This window comes from Bufo gargarizans, chromosome 3, assembly GCF_014858855.1.
Source record: "Bufo gargarizans isolate SCDJY-AF-19 chromosome 3, ASM1485885v1, whole genome shotgun sequence".
Lineage (NCBI taxonomy): Eukaryota > Metazoa > Chordata > Amphibia > Anura > Bufonidae > Bufo > Bufo gargarizans.
Genome location: NC_058082.1, coordinates 127653926 through 127671970, shown reverse-complemented (window position 1 = coordinate 127671970; position 18045 = coordinate 127653926). Strand labels below are relative to the sequence as shown.

Below are 18045 nucleotides of genomic sequence, written 5' to 3'. Positions count from 1 at the left end.
CCATACCCTCTCCAGCACTGGATCGGTCCGGTGTCTCCTGTCAGTGCCCTTGAGATGGTGGACCTGATGAAACGCTATGAAGCTGCCAGAAATCTAAAGGAGGGTTCCGTTTGGGGGGGGGGGGGGGGGGTGTGTTGGCAAACCCCGGAAATCTCCACCCCAGACCCGTAGATTTGAGCCGTTAAAACCAGCCCGGGATATACCCACGGCGGACCTCCGATAGTCTGCTGGCGGTGTCAGGAGCCCCCATCGGGTTGAGCCCATGGAAACTATGGCTACCGTCAGTCGCTATATGCCAGGAGGCTGTGTGCAAAAGGTACCCCAGAGTCTCTAGATCACTTGGCCCAGGTGGGAGACACTCCGGAGGAGGCTCTGCTGGACTCGGGGACTCTGGTGACCCTAGTAAAGGCTACCCTGGTGCGGTCCACTGAGTATACTGTCCGGAAAGTCGGGGTGATGTGCATCTACGGAGACTTAAAAGACTGCCCCACCTCAATGTCTCCGGGGATAATTTTGGTACTGCCCAACGTCGGAACCCAACTCTATCCCGAGCCTGGGAGAATGTGGTAATAGTAGATGGTGAACCACAACAACCTGAGTCGGTGTTTCCCAATTTTGTGGTTCATCAGGGTATGCTGTATCGGGTAAACAAACTACGGGGTGAGCATATTGAACAGTTAATGGTCCCCAAGGCTTATCGCAAACTCGTCTTAGATCTAGCCCACCAGCACGTTCTCTGGGGTCACCTGAGGTTGCAGAATACACAGGATCGTATACTACAGTGGTTTTACTGGCCCAGCATATTCAGAGAGGTAGATGAGTTTTGTAAGTCTTGCCTGACCTGCCAGATAACTAGCCCCCAGCCACATTTCCGCTGTCCCCTAGTTCCTCTCCTGATTATTGAGGTACCTTTTGACAGAATAGCCATGGATCTCATAAGACTCGTACCAAAGTCCGCAGTCCGCCAGAGGGCACCAACACATCTTAGTCATCCTAGACTATGCCACTAGGTACCCAGAGGTGGTGCCACTGCGACATACATTGGCTAAACTCATAGCTAAGGAGTTAATGGACATGTTTTCTGGAGTAGGACTACCTAAAGAAATTTTGACTGATTAGGGGACCCCTTTTTATGTCCAAGGTGATGAGGGAACTCTGTAAGTTGCTTCACATAAAACCGCTATGGACGTCCGTTTACCATCTGCAAACGGCCGGTCTGGTAGAAAGGTTTGACCAAACTTAAAAAAATTGTTGAAAAGGGTGCTGGCTAAAGATGGGAAGGACTGGGACCTTCTTCTGCCCTATCTCATGTTCGCAGTGCAAGAGGTACCCCAGGCTTCTACTGGCTTCTCGCCCTTTCGGACTGCTATATGACAGACACCCTTGCGGTCTCTTGTACAACCCACTCCGTATAAAAGTGTTATTGAGTACATTACCCAGATGCAAGAACGGATAGAGACAGTGTTGCCTCTTGTTAGGGAGCATATGGAGGCAGCTCAGTCGGGTCTATAATCGTCAGGCTCTGGTCCGGATCTTTAACCCGGGTGATCGGGTTTTGGTTCTGGTACCGACCATGGACAGTAAATTCCTGGTAAGGTGGCAGGGGCCCTACGAGGCACTCGAGAAAGTTGTAGATGTGCACTACAAGGTGCAACAGCCAGGCCGTGAAAGATGGAACAGATCTACCATGTTAATTTGCTTAAGCCGTGGAAGGATAGGGAGACCTCTACGGAATACAATGTCCGGGTCTTCTAGGGGAAGAGGTTCTGGCCCCTTTGTCTGATGCAAGGGAAGCAGTTGCCGCCGTAAAAGTAGTTGACAGCCTCTCCTCTAAACAGGCTCAGGACGCCAGGGAGTTTTAGTCGGAACACGGATGTGTTCTCCGACATCCCCGAACGCACTTCAACTATCCAGCATGACATTGTCACAGAATCTCAGGCCAAAGTCTAGGTTAAAACTATACCGGGTACCCGAGGCTCTGCGACAAGCCATCTCGGAGGAAGTGCAGTTAATGCTGTAACTAGATGTTATTGAGTAGTCAAGACGAGACTTTGGTCTGCATGGTACCCCTGCCACTTTTCGACGGCTTATGGACATTGTGCTGCATCCACATCGTCGGTAAACTTCGGCTTACTTGGACGATATTGGCATCCACAGTACCGATTGGGAAAGTGTCCTACCCAAAGTGCAGACTGTAGTGGACTCTCTTCGGGAGGCGGAACTAACCGCTAACCCCAAAAAATGTGTGATAGGGTTAGAGGAAACTAAATTCCTGGGGTATGTCATTGGGCGCGGAGTGGTCAAACGCCAAGTAAACAAAATAGAGGCGATAAGAAATTGGGCCCGACCTGTCACCACTAAACAAGTTGTCATTCCTAGGTATGATAGGCTATTACATAAGATTTATTCCCCACTTTGCTACAGTGGCCATGCCATTGACAGGGCTCTTGAAGGGACACAAGTCAATGATGGTTCGCTGGGATGATCGGATGGAAGAGCCTTTCTCCTCTTTGAAGTCGGCCCTGTGCGGGTCCCCGGTTTTGGTGACTCACGATTTCAAAAGGGGGTTTATAGTACAGACTGATGCCTCCGAAGTGGGCCTTGGTGCTGTACTGTCTCAGGAAGTCAATGGGGAGGAGCATCCCGCTGTCTTCCTCAGCCGTAAGTATTTTCCTTCCTGCTGCTGGGCTGACTTACAGCCAGGTGAGGTCAAATACCAGACCGGATTTTAAGTGCTGGTCCGGGTTTTGGCAGCATCTGGCTGTCCTTAAGTAGGCAGCTTGGCTCAGAAGCCATGTCTGTGTGCTGGGATCTGAGGCCTGTGCTGGGCTGGAGAGCTGAGACCCGTGTGTCAGGGGAACAGGCCACCTAAAGCCTGTATTTGGACTTTCTGAGGCAGAACTGACACCAAGGTGACTTTTGTTATATTAACTTGCCATTGGGTGTGAAGTAACACCAACACTGCAAAAGTGACGTTTTGTTTTCGGCATCATGTGTGAATAAACACTGAAGTTTGAATTCCGAACTTGTATTTTGCCTCTGTATCGTGCCCGCTTATCCTAATTATATATAAAAATGGTGGCACCAATAAACAGGTAATACATTGAGTGCTATGTCCAAGGGTGTAGCTCCTTACCCAATAAAATAATCCCAAAAAAACGACAGCACATCCAGTAGAAAAAACTGTGGTTTATTCACCCATGTGGTACAGTGAGGCAACGTTTTGCCTCAAACACAGAGCCTTTCTCAAGCAATGCTTGAGAAAGGCTCTATGTTTGAGCCGAAACGTTGCCTCACTGTACCACATGGGTGAATAAACTACCGTTTTTTCTACTGGATGTGCTGTCTGTTATACAAACCGGATTCCAAAAAAGTTGGGACACTATAAAAATCGTGAATAAAAACTGAATGCAATGATGTGGAGGTGCCAACTTCTAATATTTTATTCAGAATAGAACAAAAATCAATGTACAATTTTAAGGGAAAAATATGTTGAATCTGAATTTCATGGTGTCAACAAATCCCCAAAAAGTTGGGACAAGGCCATTTTCACCACTGTGTGGCATCTCCTCCTCTTCTTACAACACTCAGTTTCTCAAGTTTAGATATAGGAATGCTCTCCCATTCTTGTCTAATACAGGCCTCTAACTGTTCAATCGTCTTGGGCCTTCTTTGTTGCACCTTCCTCTTTATGATGCGCCAAATGTTCTCTATAGGTGAAAGATCTGGACTGCAGACTGGCCATTTCAGTACCCGGATCCTACTCCTACGCAGCCATGATGTTGTGATTGATGCAGAATGTGGTCTGGCATTATCTTGTTGAAAAATGCAGGGTTTTCCCTGAAAGAGATGACGTCTGGATGGGAGCATATGTTGTTCTAGAACCTGAATATATTTTTCTGCATTGATGGTGCCTTTCCAGACATGCAAGCTGCCCATGCCACACGCACTCATGGAACCCCATACCATCAGAGATGCAGGCTTCTGAACTGAGCGTTGATAACAACTTGGGTTGTCCTTGCCCTCTTTGGTCCGGATGACATGGCGTCCCAGATCCCAGATTTCCAAAAAGAACTTAGAATCGTGACTCGTCTGACCACAGAACAGTCTTCCATTTTGCCACACTCCATTTTAAGTGATCCCTGGCCCAGTGAAAATGCCTGAGCTTGTGGATCTTGCTTAGAAATGGCTTCTTCTTTGCACTGTAGAGTTTTAGCTGGCAACGGCGGATGGCACGGTGGATTGTGTTCACTGAGAATGGTTTCTGGAAGTATTCCTGAGCCCATTCTGTGATTTCCTTTACAGTAGCATTCCTGTTTGTGGTGCAGTGTCGTTTAAGGGCCCGGAGATCACGGGCATCCAGTATAGTTTTACGGCCTTGACCCTTACGCACAGAGATTGTTCCAGATTCTCTGAATCTTCGGATGATGTTATGCACAGTTGATGATGATAGATGCAAAGTCTTTGCAATTTTTTGCTGGGTAACACCTTTCTGATATTGCGCCACTATCTTTCTGCGCAACATTGTGGGAATTGGTGATCCTCTACCCATCTTGGCTTCTGAGAGACACTGCCACTTTGAGAAGCTCTTTTTATACCCAATCATGTTGCCGATTGACCTAATTAGTGTTAATTGGTCTTCCAGCTCTTCGTTATGCTCAAATTTACTTTTTCCAGCCTCTTATTGCAACTTGTCCCAACTTTTTGGGGATTTGTTGACACCGTGAAAATTTGAATCAACGTATTTTTCCTTTAAAATGATACATTTACTCGGATTAAACGTTTGATCTGTCATCTACGTTCTATTACAAATAAAATATTGACATTTGCCATCTCCACATCATTGCATTCAGTTTTTATTCACAATTTGTTTAGTGTCCCAACTTTTTGGGAATCCGGTTTGTGTGTGTATATATATATATTGCAAAGAGTTTTATTTTTTTTCATGACTGAAAATTGTAGATTCACACTGAAGGCATCAAAACTATGAATTTACACATGTGGAATTATATACATAACAAAAAAGTGTGAAACAACTGAAAATATGTCATATTCTAGGTTCTTCAAAGTATCCACCTTTTGCTTTGATTACTGCTTTGCACACTCTTGGCATTCTCTTGATGAGCTTCAAGAGGGAGTCACCTGAAATGGTCTTCCAACAGTCTTGAAGGAGTTCCCAGAGATGCTTAGCACTTGTTGGCCCTTTTGCCTTCACTCTGCGGTCCAGCTCACCCCAAACCATCTCGATTGGGTTCAGGTCCGGTGACTGTGGAGGCCAGGTCATCTGGCACAGCACCCCATCACTCTCCTTCATGGTCAAATAGCCCTTACACAGCCTGGAGGTGTGTTTGGGGTCATTGTCCTGTTGAAAAATAAATGATGGTCCAACTAAACGCAAACCGGATGGAATAGCATGCCGCTGCAAGATGCTGTGGTAGCCATGCTGGTTCAGTATGCCTTCAATTTTTTATAAATCCCCAACAGTGTCACCAGCAAAGCACCCCCACACCATCACAACTCCTCCTCCATGCTTCACGGTGGGAACCAGGCATGTAGAGTCCATCCGTTCACCTTTTCTGCGTCGCACAAAGACACGGTGGTTGGAACTAAAGATCTCAAATTTGGACCCATCAGAACAAAGCACAGATTTCCACTGGTCTAATGTCCATTCCTTGCGTTCTTTAGCCCAAACAAGTCTCTTCTGCTTGTTGCCTGTCCTTAGCAGTGGTTTCCTAGCAGATATTCTACCATGAAGGCCTGATTTACACAGTCTCCTCGTAACAGTTGTTCTAGAGATGTGTCTGCTGCTAGAACTCTGTGTGGCATTGACCTGGTCTCTAATCTGAGCTGCTGTTAACCTGCGATTTCTGAGGCTGGTGACTCGGATGAACTTATCCTCCGCAGCAGAGGTGACTCTTGGTCTTCATTTCCTGGGGCGGTCCGCATGTGAGCCAGTTTCTTTGTAGCGCTTGAAGGTTTTTGTGACTGCACTTGGGGACACTTTCGAAGTTTTCCCAATTTTTCGGACTGACTGACCTTCATTTCTTAACGTAATGATGGCCACTCGTTTTTTTTTACTTGGCCGCTTTTTTCTTGCCATAATACAAATTCAAACAGTCTATTCAGTAGGACTATCAGCTGTGTATCCACCTGACTTCTCCACAATGCATCTGATGGTCCCAACCCCATTTATAAGGCAAGAAATCCCACTTATTAAACCTGACAGGGCACACCTGTGAAGTGAAAACCATTTCAGGTGACTAACCTCTTGAAGCTCATCAAGAGAATGCCTAGAGTGTGCAAAGCAGTAATCAAAGCAAAAGGTGGCTACTTTGAAGGACCTAGAATATGACATATTTTCAGTTGTTTCACACTTTTTTGTTATGTATATAATTCCACATGTGTTAATTCATAGTTTTTATGCCTTCAGTGTGAATCTACAATTTTCATAGTCATGAAAATAAAGAAAACTCTTTGAATGAGAAGGTGTGTCCAAACTTTTGGTCTGTACTGTATACACACACACACACAGTGGATATAAAACGTCTACACACCCCTGTTAAAATGTCAGGTTTCTGTGCTGTAAAAAAATGAGACAAAGAAAAATAATTTCTGAACTTTTTCTACCTTTTTAATGTGACCTATAAACTGTACAAATCAATTGAAAAACAAACTGAAAATTTTCAGGTAGAGGGAAGAAAAAATATAAAAATATGGTTGCATAAGTGTGCACACCCTTAAACTAATACTTTATGAAGCACCTTTTTATTTTATTACAGCACTGTCTTTTTGGGTATGAGTCTATCAGCATGGCACATTTTGACTTGGCAAGGTTTGCCCACTCTTCTTTGCAGAAACACTCCAAATCTGTCAGATTACAATGACATCTCCTGTGCACAGCCCTCTTCAGATCACCCCACGGGGCCATTCAGATCTTGTGAAGCCATTCTTTTGTTGATTTGGATGTATGCTTTGGGTCGTTGTCATGTTGAAAGATGAAGTTCCTCTTCATGTTCAGCTTTCTAGCAGAAGCCTGAAGGTTTTGTGCTAATATTGACTGGTATTTGGAACTGTTCATAATTCCTTCTAGCTTAACTAAGGCCCCAGTTCCAGCTGAAGAAAAACGGCCCCAAAGCATGATGATGCCACCACCGTGCTTCACTGTGGGTATGGTGTTCTTTTGGTGATGTGCAGTGTTGTTTTTGCGCCAAACATATATTTTGGAATTATGGCCAAAAAGTTCAACCTTGGTTTCTTCAGACCATAACACCTTTTCCCACATGCTTTTGGGAGACTTCAGATGTGCTTTTTCAAAATGTAGCCTGGCTTTGATGTTTTTCTTTGTAAGAAAAGGCTTTCGTCTTGCCACTCTACCCCATAGCCCAGACATATGAATAATACGGGAGATTGTTGTCACATGTACCACACAGCCATTAGTTGCCAGATATTTCTGCAGCCCTTTAATGTTGCTGTAGGCCTCTTGGTAGCCTCCCAGACCAGTTTTCTTCTTGTCTTTTCATAAATTTTGGAGGGATGTCCAGTTCTTGGTAATGTCACTGTTGTGTCATATTTTCTCCACTTGATGATGATTGTCTTCACTATGTTCCATGGTATATCTAATGCCTTGGAAATTCTTGTGTACCCTTCTCCTGACTGATACCTTTTAACAATGAGATCACTCTGATGGTTTGGAAGTTCTTTGTGGACCATGGCTTTTGCTGTGGGATGCAGCTAAGAAAATTTCAGGAAAGACCAACTAGAGCAGCTGAACTTTATTTGGGGTTAATTAGAGGCACTTTAAATGATGGCAGGTGTATGCTGACTCCTATTCAACCTGATTTTTTTTTTTAATGTGATTGCTTAATTCTGAACACAGATTCATCCCCAGTATTTTTATTTTTTTTGTTCCCTCCACCTAAAAGATTTCAGTTTGTTTTTCAATTGAGTAGTACAGTTTATAGGTCACATTAAAGGTGGAAAAAGTTCTGAAATTATTCATCTTTGTCTAATTTTTTTACATCACAGAAACCTGACATTTTAACAGGGGTGTGTAGACTTTTGATATCCACTGTGTTTGTGTATATGTATGTATAGATATAGATATATAGATATATATAGATATATATATATAGTGGAGGTTCGCTCTGGTAGACAGACAGGGTGTGTTGACGCAGTACAGAGGCAAATTACCAGTTCTTAAATCAAACCTCCATGTTTATTCACACATAAAGCAAAAAAAAACAAACGTCACTTTGCAGTCTTGGTGTTAGTTCACACACAATGAAAGGTCAACATAGCAAAAATCACCTTGTTGGCAGTCCTACCTCCAGCAGCATAGTAGGCTTTTAGGGGGCCCGCTTCCCTTACAGACTGGTCTCAGTCCTCCAGCAAGGCACAAGCCTCAGATCCCAACACACACACACACCTCCTGAGCTCCACTGTCAGACTGAGGTAATCCTCCTCACCTGTCAGTGCTGGCTGGTTTTTAGGCCTGGCAAAACCCCGCCTGGAACATGGGGAGTATTAAGGTGTCAAACAGCAACTGCTGCTGACACACAAAATCCTTCTCTTACTCCACTGAGGCCAGGAACCTCTGTGATACGTACCTATCATCCACAATGATTCCTTGTACCTTCTCACATACCTCCCCCCCCCCCCCTTGTTCAACCCTGAGGAAGTGAACACATGCCATACAGTATACTCTGGACAGGGCAGTCCCTGCAACCGGCCTGCCCTGTGTTCTACGGAGAACTTAGTTTTGTAAGGACAGGAACTACCTGGTGACTCAGGCATTTCTGTCTTTGGCCTGGCTCATCCACTTGAGAGGGGAGTGGTCAGTCACCAGGCGGAATGTTCTCCCCAACAAATAGTGGAGACACTCGAGTGCCCACTTTATAGCCAGGCACACACTCTCCACTATACTGTACCTGGTCTCGGTGGGATGAGCTTGCGGCTTAGGAAGACAATGGGGTGCTCCTCCCTGTTGACTTCCTGAGAGAGTACAGCACCCAGGCCTATTTCGGAGGCGTCTGCACTATTAATTCCTGCTTTAAGTCGGGCGTCACCAAAACCGGGGACATAGCCTATCATTACTAGGAATTACTTTACTTGTTTAGTGGTGACAGGTCGGGCCCAATTTCCTATCGCCTCTATTTTGTTTACTTTGGGTTTGATCACTCCACGCCCAATGACATACCCCAGGTACTTAATCTCCTCTAACCCTATTGCACATTTTTGGGGGTTAGCGGTTAGTCCCGCCTTCCGAAGAGAGTCACTACAGCCTGCAGTTTGGGTAGGTGACTTTTCTGATTGGTACTGTGGATGACAATATTGTCCAGGTAAGCTGAAGCGTACCGACGATGTGGATGCAGCACAATGTCCATAAGCCATTAAAAAGTGACAGGGGCACAAATGCAGACCAAAGGGTAGCACCTTGTACTGATACAGCCCTTTAGTTGTGATTAAGGCAGTTTTCTCTTTGGCAGCCTCCGTTAAGGGTACCTGCCAGTACCCTTTTGTGAGGTCCAAAACAGAAAAATAACGGGCTTGTCGTAACCTCTCGACAAGCTTATCCACCCGGGGCATGGGATACGCATCGAATTTGGAAATCTCGTTCAGTTTACGAAAATTGTTACAGAAACTGAGTGTCCCGTCCGGCTTGGGTATTAAGACTATAGGACTAGCCCACTCACTTTTACAGTCCTCAATGATGTCTAGCCTCAGCATCATCTGCACTTCTTCTGACATGGCTTGTCGCCGAGCCTCGTGTACCCGGTATGGTTTTAGCTGGACTTTCGCCTGAGGCTCAGTGACAATGTCTTGCCGAATTGTGGAAGTGCGTCCAGGGAGATCTGAAAACACATCCGTGTTCCGGCCGATAAACTCCCTAGCCTCCTGAGCCTGCTTAGAGGAGAGGCTGTCGGCAATTCTTACTGTGTCAGCTGCTTCCCTTGCTTTAGACAGAGGGGCCGAATCCGCTCCCCCTAGAAAACCTGGCCGCGGGCTGTCTTCAGTACAGGTTTCCCTATCTTTCCACGGTTTGAGTAGATTCACATGGTACACCTGCTCTGGCCTTAACCTCCCTGGCTGGTGTACCTTGTAATTTACCTCTCCAATGTTTTCAAGTACCTCGTAGGGCCCCTGCCACCTGGCCAGGAACTTACTGTCCACAGTCGGCACCAGAACCAAAACCAGATCACCCAGGTTAATGATCCGGACCCGAGCCTGCTGATTTATAGACCCGACTCTGGGCTTGCTGAGTGGCCTCCATATGCTCCCTGACAAGAGGCAAAATGGTCTCTATCCGCTGTTGCATCTTGGTAACATACTCAAGGACACTTCTCTGCGGAGTGGGTTGCTGTTCCCACGCCTCTTTAACTATGTCCAACAAACCACAAGGATGTCTGCCATATAGCAATTCGAAGGGTGAGAACCCAGTAGATGCCTGGGGCACTTCTCGCACAGTGAACATGAGATAGGGCAGAAGAAGATCCCAGTCCTTCCCATCTTTAGACACCACCCTTTTTTAAACATGGTTTTTAATGTTTTATTAAACCTTTCAATCAGACCGTCTGTTGCTCCCTCATGACCTTAGACATAAAAGGGGTCCCCTGGTCAGTCACAACCTCTTTAGATAGCACAACTCGGGAGAACATTTACATTAGCTCCTTGGCCATCAGATTAGCCGATTGTATGTCGCAGTGGCACTGCCTCTGGGTACCGAGTGGCGTAATCCAGGACGACCAGAATGTTTGTGTCCTTTAGCGTACTTCCATACTGGGCCTACGAGGTCCATCGCGATTTTCTTAAATGGTACCTCGTTGATTGAGAGAGGTACCAAAGGACTACGGAAAAGGTGCTGGGGGCTAGTTGCCTGTCAGGTCGGGCAAGACTTGCGGAATTCGTCCACCTCTCTAACACACTGGGCCAGTAAGACCGTTGTAGTATCCAGTCCTGTGTCTTCTGAATTCCCAGATGCCCCCCGAGAACATGTTGTTGGGCTAACTCTAACAAGAGTTTGCGATATGCCTGTGGCACCACTAACTTTTCAATATGTTCACCCCGCAGTTGGTTTACCCGATACAACATATCCTAATAAACCACAAAATGTAGAAATACCGACTCTGCCCCTGGTTGTTGTGGTTCACCATCTTTTAATACATTCCCCAAGCTCAGGATAGGTTTGGGTCTTGGTGTTGTGCAGTACCAAAATTATCCCCAGAGATATTAAGGTCGGCCATCTCAGGCCCCGGCAGGCAAGTCCTCTCCCATCATTACATTCAGTGGGGTTGTCCCACCCACTGAAACAGAAGTGGCAGTCACCACTACCGCTGGTCCTTTGGCCTCGGGTTCCCAGGGTTCTGGCCTCCCCCAGGAGCCAGGCCACTCAGGGGTTACCCCTGTATTATAGGTATCAGTCACTCTCGTAGCAGGCCACAGTGCCGGAAGCCTCTCCCTATTATAAGTTCATAGTGTAAATTTGTGGCAACTGCCACTTCGTGAGTCCACCTGCTGGCCCCTGTGGTTAGAGACACCAGGGCGGTGGGATAGTCTTTTAAGTCCCCATGAATGCACATGACCCCGACTTTCCGGCCAGTATACTCCGTGGACCTGAGTCCAGCAGAGCTTCCGCTGAAGTGTCTCCCACTTCCACCCGGCTCAAGTGGTTTAGAGTTTCTGGGGTACCTGCTGAACACAGCTTTCTGGCAAAATTATTTGAGCCAGTCTGCCGCACGTCAAGGCGATCTCTGTTAGACTGGTTCCTAACACTAAATTCTACCTGTTAAGTGCCATGACGACTACCATACACTTCAGGGAGTGTAGGTTCCACATGCATGCTGGGTCTGCTTCAATAACTGTCATTTTGGGTGCCAAAATAGCCTCCACTGTATCCAATGAGTGCAGGTACCAACATGCATACCGGCCCACTTCACAACACTCCCGGCGCCAAATGGGCACCACAGACTGCAGTGAGAGTCCACAAACTATCTCACTCCTGGTGCCAAATGTCTTCAGTGAGTGAGGGGGAGCAGGCCAGACTATATACTCACACTAATTAAAATCAGCCTATAGGGCAGACAAGGTGGTCAGGAGTGCATGACTGAGGAGGCAGCCACACCTCCAGTACAAACTACAAAGAAAGAAAAAAAGGGGGGTCAGTCAGCACATCCCAAACCGCAGGAGCACATTGCTATGGCAGGGAACAACACTAAAAGACAAAACATGCAATGTGACAACTCACTGCAATATAAAGTACAAAATTGCATGATAATTACATCACATTGCATGTTTTGTCTTTTAGTGTTGTTCCCTGCCATAGCAATAGTGTTAGGAACCCGTCTAACAGAGATCGCCTTGACGTGCGGCAGACGGGCTCAAATAATTTTGTACAAAGCGATTTGCCAAGTATCTCTCACTTATAGTGTAGCACTTGTAATTATTATGCAATTTTGTACTTTATATTGCAGTGAGTTGTCACATTGCATGTTTTGTCTTTAAGGGCCCTTTCACACTTGCGTTGTCCGGATCCGGTGTGTACTCCACTTGCCGGAATTACACGCCGGATCCAGAAATACGCAAGTATACTGAAAACATTTGAAGACGGAGCCGTCTTCAAAATGCTTTCAGTGTTACTATGGCACCCAGGACGCTATTAATGTCCTGGTTGCCATAGTAGGAGCGGGGAGCGGTATACTTACAGTCCGTGTGGCTCCCGGGGCGCTCCAGAATGACGTCAGAGCGCCCCGTGCGCATGGATGACGTGTTCCATGTGATCACGTGATCCATGCGCTTGGGGCGCCCTGACGTCACTCTGGAGCGCCCGGGGAGCCGCACGGACGGTAAGTATGCTGCTCCCCCGCTCCCCACTACACTTTACCTTGGCTGCCAGGACTTTAGCGTCCCGGCAGCCACGGTAACCACTCTAAAAAAGCTAAACGTCGGATCCGGCAATGCGCCGAAACGACGTTTAGCTTAAGGCCGGATCCGGATCAATGCCTTTCAATGGGCATTCATTCCGGATCCGGCCTTGCGGCAAGTCTTCAGGATTTTTGGCCGGAGCAAAAAGTGCAACATGCTGCGGTATTTTCTCCGGCCAAAAAAACGTTCCGTTCCGGAACTGAAGACATCCTGATGCATCCTGAACGGATTTTTCTCCATTCAGAATGCATTAGGATAATCCTGATCAGGATTCTTTTTCCGGCATAGAGCCCCGACGACGGAACTCTATGCCTGATCCGGGCAACGCAAGTGTGAAAGGGCCCTTAGATGTGGAATAAGTCATAATACTGGGGTCTCACAGGCTCCGCTGGCTTAAACCTCCACTGATGTACCCGCTGGGCCCGGACCAACACATTCACCCCCAGTCTTGCCAAAATCTCACCCTTCACTTTTTGGTAGTCGGCCGCTTGATCGTCCGGCAAGTCGAAATACACTCGCTGGGAATCGGATGCCAGGAATGGAGCAACGACCTCAGCCTACTGGTATCGGGGTAGCTTCTCCCTCATGGCCACTTTCTCTTACATCGCCAGGGAGGTTTCGGGGGTCATCATAGGAATCGCGGCACAGACTGCCTTCCGGGCATTGTGGACGTTCGGGATTGCTCCTGCTGTCTGCAAAGCCATCACATGTTGTAGTAGCAACTGGTTGGTCTCCTGCTGCTGCTCATTAGCCTCGCGTTGGTGCAGATTTGTTTCTCGCTGCTGAAGATTAGCCTCCATGAGGGGCTTCACAACAGTCTCCATTTTGTCGTGGGGCACTGGTTGTAATACAGCTGGTTTAATGTATGACATACAATCGTGCCTGGAAAAATGCAGAACCCAAAAATATGCTCTTGGGGTTCACTCTGGTAGACAGGGTGTGCGGACACAGTACGGAGGCAAATTACCAGTTCTTAAATCAAACTTCCGTGTTTATTCACACATAAAGCAAAAACAAAACATCACTTTGCAGTCTTGGTGTTAGTTCACACACAATGGAAAGTCAACATGGCAAAAATCACCTTGTTGGCATTTCTTCCTCCAGCAGTCCATATCAGGCTTTTATGGTGCCCGTTTCCCTTACAGACTGGTCTCAGCCCTCCAGCACAGCACAAGCCTCAGATCCCAGCACACACACCTCCAGAGCTCTGCTGTCAGACTGCGGTAATCCTCCTCACCTGTCAGTGCTGGCTGGTTTTTAGGACTGGCAAAACCCGTCCTGGACCATGGGGAGTATTAAGGTGTCAGACAGCAACTGCTGCTGACACATAAAAAACAGGTCTTACTCCACCGAGGCCAGGAACACGTACATATCATCCACGATGATTCCTTACACTATACACACACACACACATATATAGTAATATACTATATACATACATATATACTACAATGACAACATCTGCATGTACTTTTTAGGAGGGAGGGGGGGCAATTCTAAGTTTTGCTATGGGGCCCCATGATTTCTATGTATGCCCTTGCCCACGGACAATCTGTATGTGGTAATGCTTTGGAGAAGTCAAAAGATGACATCCATTGCCTCACCCCGGTCCAGTCTAGAACTTACCTCCTCATATAAACTGATTAGATTAGTTTGACAGGACTGATCCCTCATAAACCCATGCTGATACAGTATTATACGCTTATATTCATTGAGACACTCCAAAATAGCATCTCTTAGAAAATCTTCAGACAGTTTACCCACAACAGATGTTGAACTTGCCAACCAATAATTTACAGGCTCAGTTTTTGACCTCTTTTTTTGAATATTGGCATCACATTTGCAAACCTCCAATCCTGTGGAACTGAATGTCATTTTATAGTCCTTAAATATTAGAAAAAAGGGTCTGTTAGGATACGAGGGTGCATGCCATCTGCACGCGGTCATTTGTCTATTTTAATCATTTTAAGACTCTGCTGCAGTTCCTCCTGGGTCATACGGGCCACATTTAATGGGGAGTTTACTTTTGACTCTGCATTTCATTTGACAGTTGTTTTTCCTCAGTAAATAGAGTGGAGAAAAACATTATTTACATTTAATTCTCTTTATTGCTGTTTACAACGCCTCCCTCATCACTCTTTAAAGGACCGACACTTCAGGTTTAACTTTTTTACTATTTATATAATTCAGGCATGCTCAACCTTCGGCCCTCCAGTTGTTGCAAAACTACAAATCCCATCATTCCTGGACAGCCTACAGCTATCAGCCTACAGAAGGGCATGGTGACAGTTGGAGGTTTACAACAGCTGGAGGGCTGCAGGTCAAGCATCCCTGAAATAATTGAAGAACATTTCGGGGTTAGTTTTACTTTCTTTGGCAGCGAATCTCTTTGTCTCCAGCTTGTCTGCTTTTATGTGTGTGTTTTTTAGACCCTATTTGCTGCCTTCATGTTTGTTTGTTTTTTTTTTTTTTTGGTAATTTCTTTCTTTATATTGCCCACTTTACATTCATCCACATCGTTTTTATTTTTTTCGGTTCTTAATCCTTTTATTCCCATAAGGTATGTACCTCTCACAGTGAAAGTTTAGGATGCTTTTAAAAATATCCCATTTTGTGGCTGTATTTTCATTTTTGAGGACATTGTCCCAGTTAGTGAGGCCGATGGACTCTCTAAGCTGGTAAAATTTTGCTTTTCAGAAGTCCAGCGTTTTTGTGCCTCCTTGAAAAAACACACCCCTTTGATTGACAACTGGAAGTTTATTATATTGTGGTCACCATCTACCAGGTGTCCCCCAATCTGCACATTTGTTGTTCTGTCAGGTCTTTTGATTAATACTAAGTCCAGTATGGCCGTCCCTCTAGACCAGGCATGCTCAACCTGCGGCCTTCCAGCTGTTGTAAAACTACAACGCCCACAATGCCCTGCTGTAGGCTGATAAATGTAGGCTGTTTGGCATGCTGGGAGTTGTAGTTTTGCAACAGCTGGAGGGCCGCAGGTTGAGCATGCCTGGTGTAGACGCATCATGAACCGGTTGGGAAAGGTAGTTGTCTTTAGTTATTGACAAGAACCTGTTTCTATTATGAGATCCATGGGTTTCAATTTTCAAGTCTATATCTGAGTAGTTGAAGTGCCTATCAGTATTTTATTATTGATTTATTTTTATTTTATTCCACCATGACTGAGTAAATGTTGTACTTGTGTAATTGAATGTGTTCTCCTGTGCTTAGTTCTATTGGCAAAGATGGCTCCCAATCAGTGGACTCGGTTACCAGTCAACATACAAGTGTCAGTGTGGGTGATGACAGTACAGGCAGCTGGTCAAATCTGAGCTTCGAAGATGAACACCAAGATGAATGCAGCAGTTTTCTTCATCTTAGTGATAGGTATGTGACATAGTAATATAACACATCAACATTGATATATTGTTTGTTAAATGGTTACTAAGCTAAATTTTACTTATTTAACATCGTTATATCTAGAAGTAATCTACTGAAAAAGTTAAGATTAGCTGCATTACTTATCTTGAGCTGATACTAGTTGCAAGCCAATATTGTCGTCCAGAGCTGCATTCACAACTCTGCTGCATTCTGTTGGAAAAGGCTGGTGAGCTTGCAGTTGGATATTTAGTTGTACTGTACAGTGCCTGGTGTAAAGACTACATATCCGGGAAGACAAAGCTTTATACTGGCATCGAGCTGGGTATTAAAGGGGTGTACTCCTAGGGTTATGGAAGCAGCGTAGCTTGCTGCACTAAACTATTTGCATAGCTCCCTTTATTGCAATGGGAACTACAGAAACAGTGGAGCGTTAGCCTCTGACAGTTTCCGACAAAAGCGGCCACATAGGGCCGGCGTTTAGTCCTATCTCGAAACAGCAAGATGGGACAAACCCATTAATGCTAGGAGATCTGAAGCATGCAGGATTGTGAGTGCATCTGTGTGCTGGAAAATGGTATTCTGACTCCAGTAACACTGTGCTACTGATCACTGACAAAATCCTAATGATTTCAGATCATGGAGTCCATACCTTGGGTGTTTTTGCAATTATCAGAATTATGCTGCAATTCCAAATCTGTAGTATTAGCTAGTACCCAGGCTCAAGAAAGCGATTCTCAGTTGAGCAAAGCAGTTGAATTTAAAAAGTCATTTATTTCATAATTTTAAAAAGTACAATACATTCTGGGAACTGATCTATTTCAAGCCTCAACAGAAGGCTTCTTAATCATCATGCGTCAAGATCCCAGGATGTATTGTACATTTCAAAATTATGGAATAAAATATTCTTTTTAAATTTAAAGGCCTTGCTGCTGGAGAATTACTTCCTTGATCCTGGATTCTAGGTACCACTTGCAGGTGTAGCATTCCTCCTTCTCGTACACAGCCCAGAATCGGATTTCAACCAAGCTGTTACATGGTGTGGGTGAGCTGGAATAGACACTTTCTTTTTGCTATGTACATATAAATATCAGCTAAAAGTGTACAGATTGAACAATCCCATGAGTATTTAATTTACAACAAACGGCAGAAAGTGCCCAGGGTCTGCCCAGTGGTCCCTGCTCCATACCTTCCTCTTTTCTTGATTGATGACCCCTTAGCTGCCTGATGTCCCTCTTTGGCACTGAAATCTCATACGTGCAGAGTGTGATCCTGTGGGTATTGGCTAGCCATGTGCCGAACATTTATGTTGCACGTGTGCAGTAGCACATAGACTAGAGTACTGTGCATGTGCTATCCTGAAATTGCCCGGTGCATGCGCAAGATTTCAGCATTGGAGAGAGCAACTTCAAACCGCAAACTATGAAAGTTCCATTGAAATAAATCATAGTTCTTGAAAATCGTGAGGAATTAATACACAAAGTTTATTAGGAAATTGTGCATTTAATAATTCTATAATAAATTCGCTTTACTCCCATAAATCATTAAACCTTGGGGAGGAGGGGGTTGTTAGTAAAGAGTTGTTAGTTACATAATAATTTAAAGTTTATAATTACATTTGTAATTTCAAAATAATGATAAATGTGATCTTGCTTTGGGATTATATTTAAGGGGCACTCTCATGAAGAAAATCCCTCTTTATAGGTAGTCGAGCCAGTAATTACTTCTATCATCAGAACAATCTCCTTTTAC

At 45.3% G+C, this 18045-nt stretch overlaps 1 protein-coding gene across 3 annotated transcripts in view; it reads left to right on the top strand.

Annotated features, from left to right (window-relative positions):
• Positions 1-18045, top strand: part of AKAP11 (A-kinase anchoring protein 11) — a 117739-nt gene that overhangs the window by 89184 nt on the left and 10510 nt on the right. For all 3 annotated transcript variants that reach the window (XM_044287756.1, XM_044287757.1, XM_044287755.1), the window contains exon 8: positions 16147-16302. In XM_044287756.1, coding sequence (XP_044143691.1) covers positions 16147-16302 — 156 coding nt within the window. The remainder of the gene's footprint in view (positions 1-16146; positions 16303-18045) is intronic.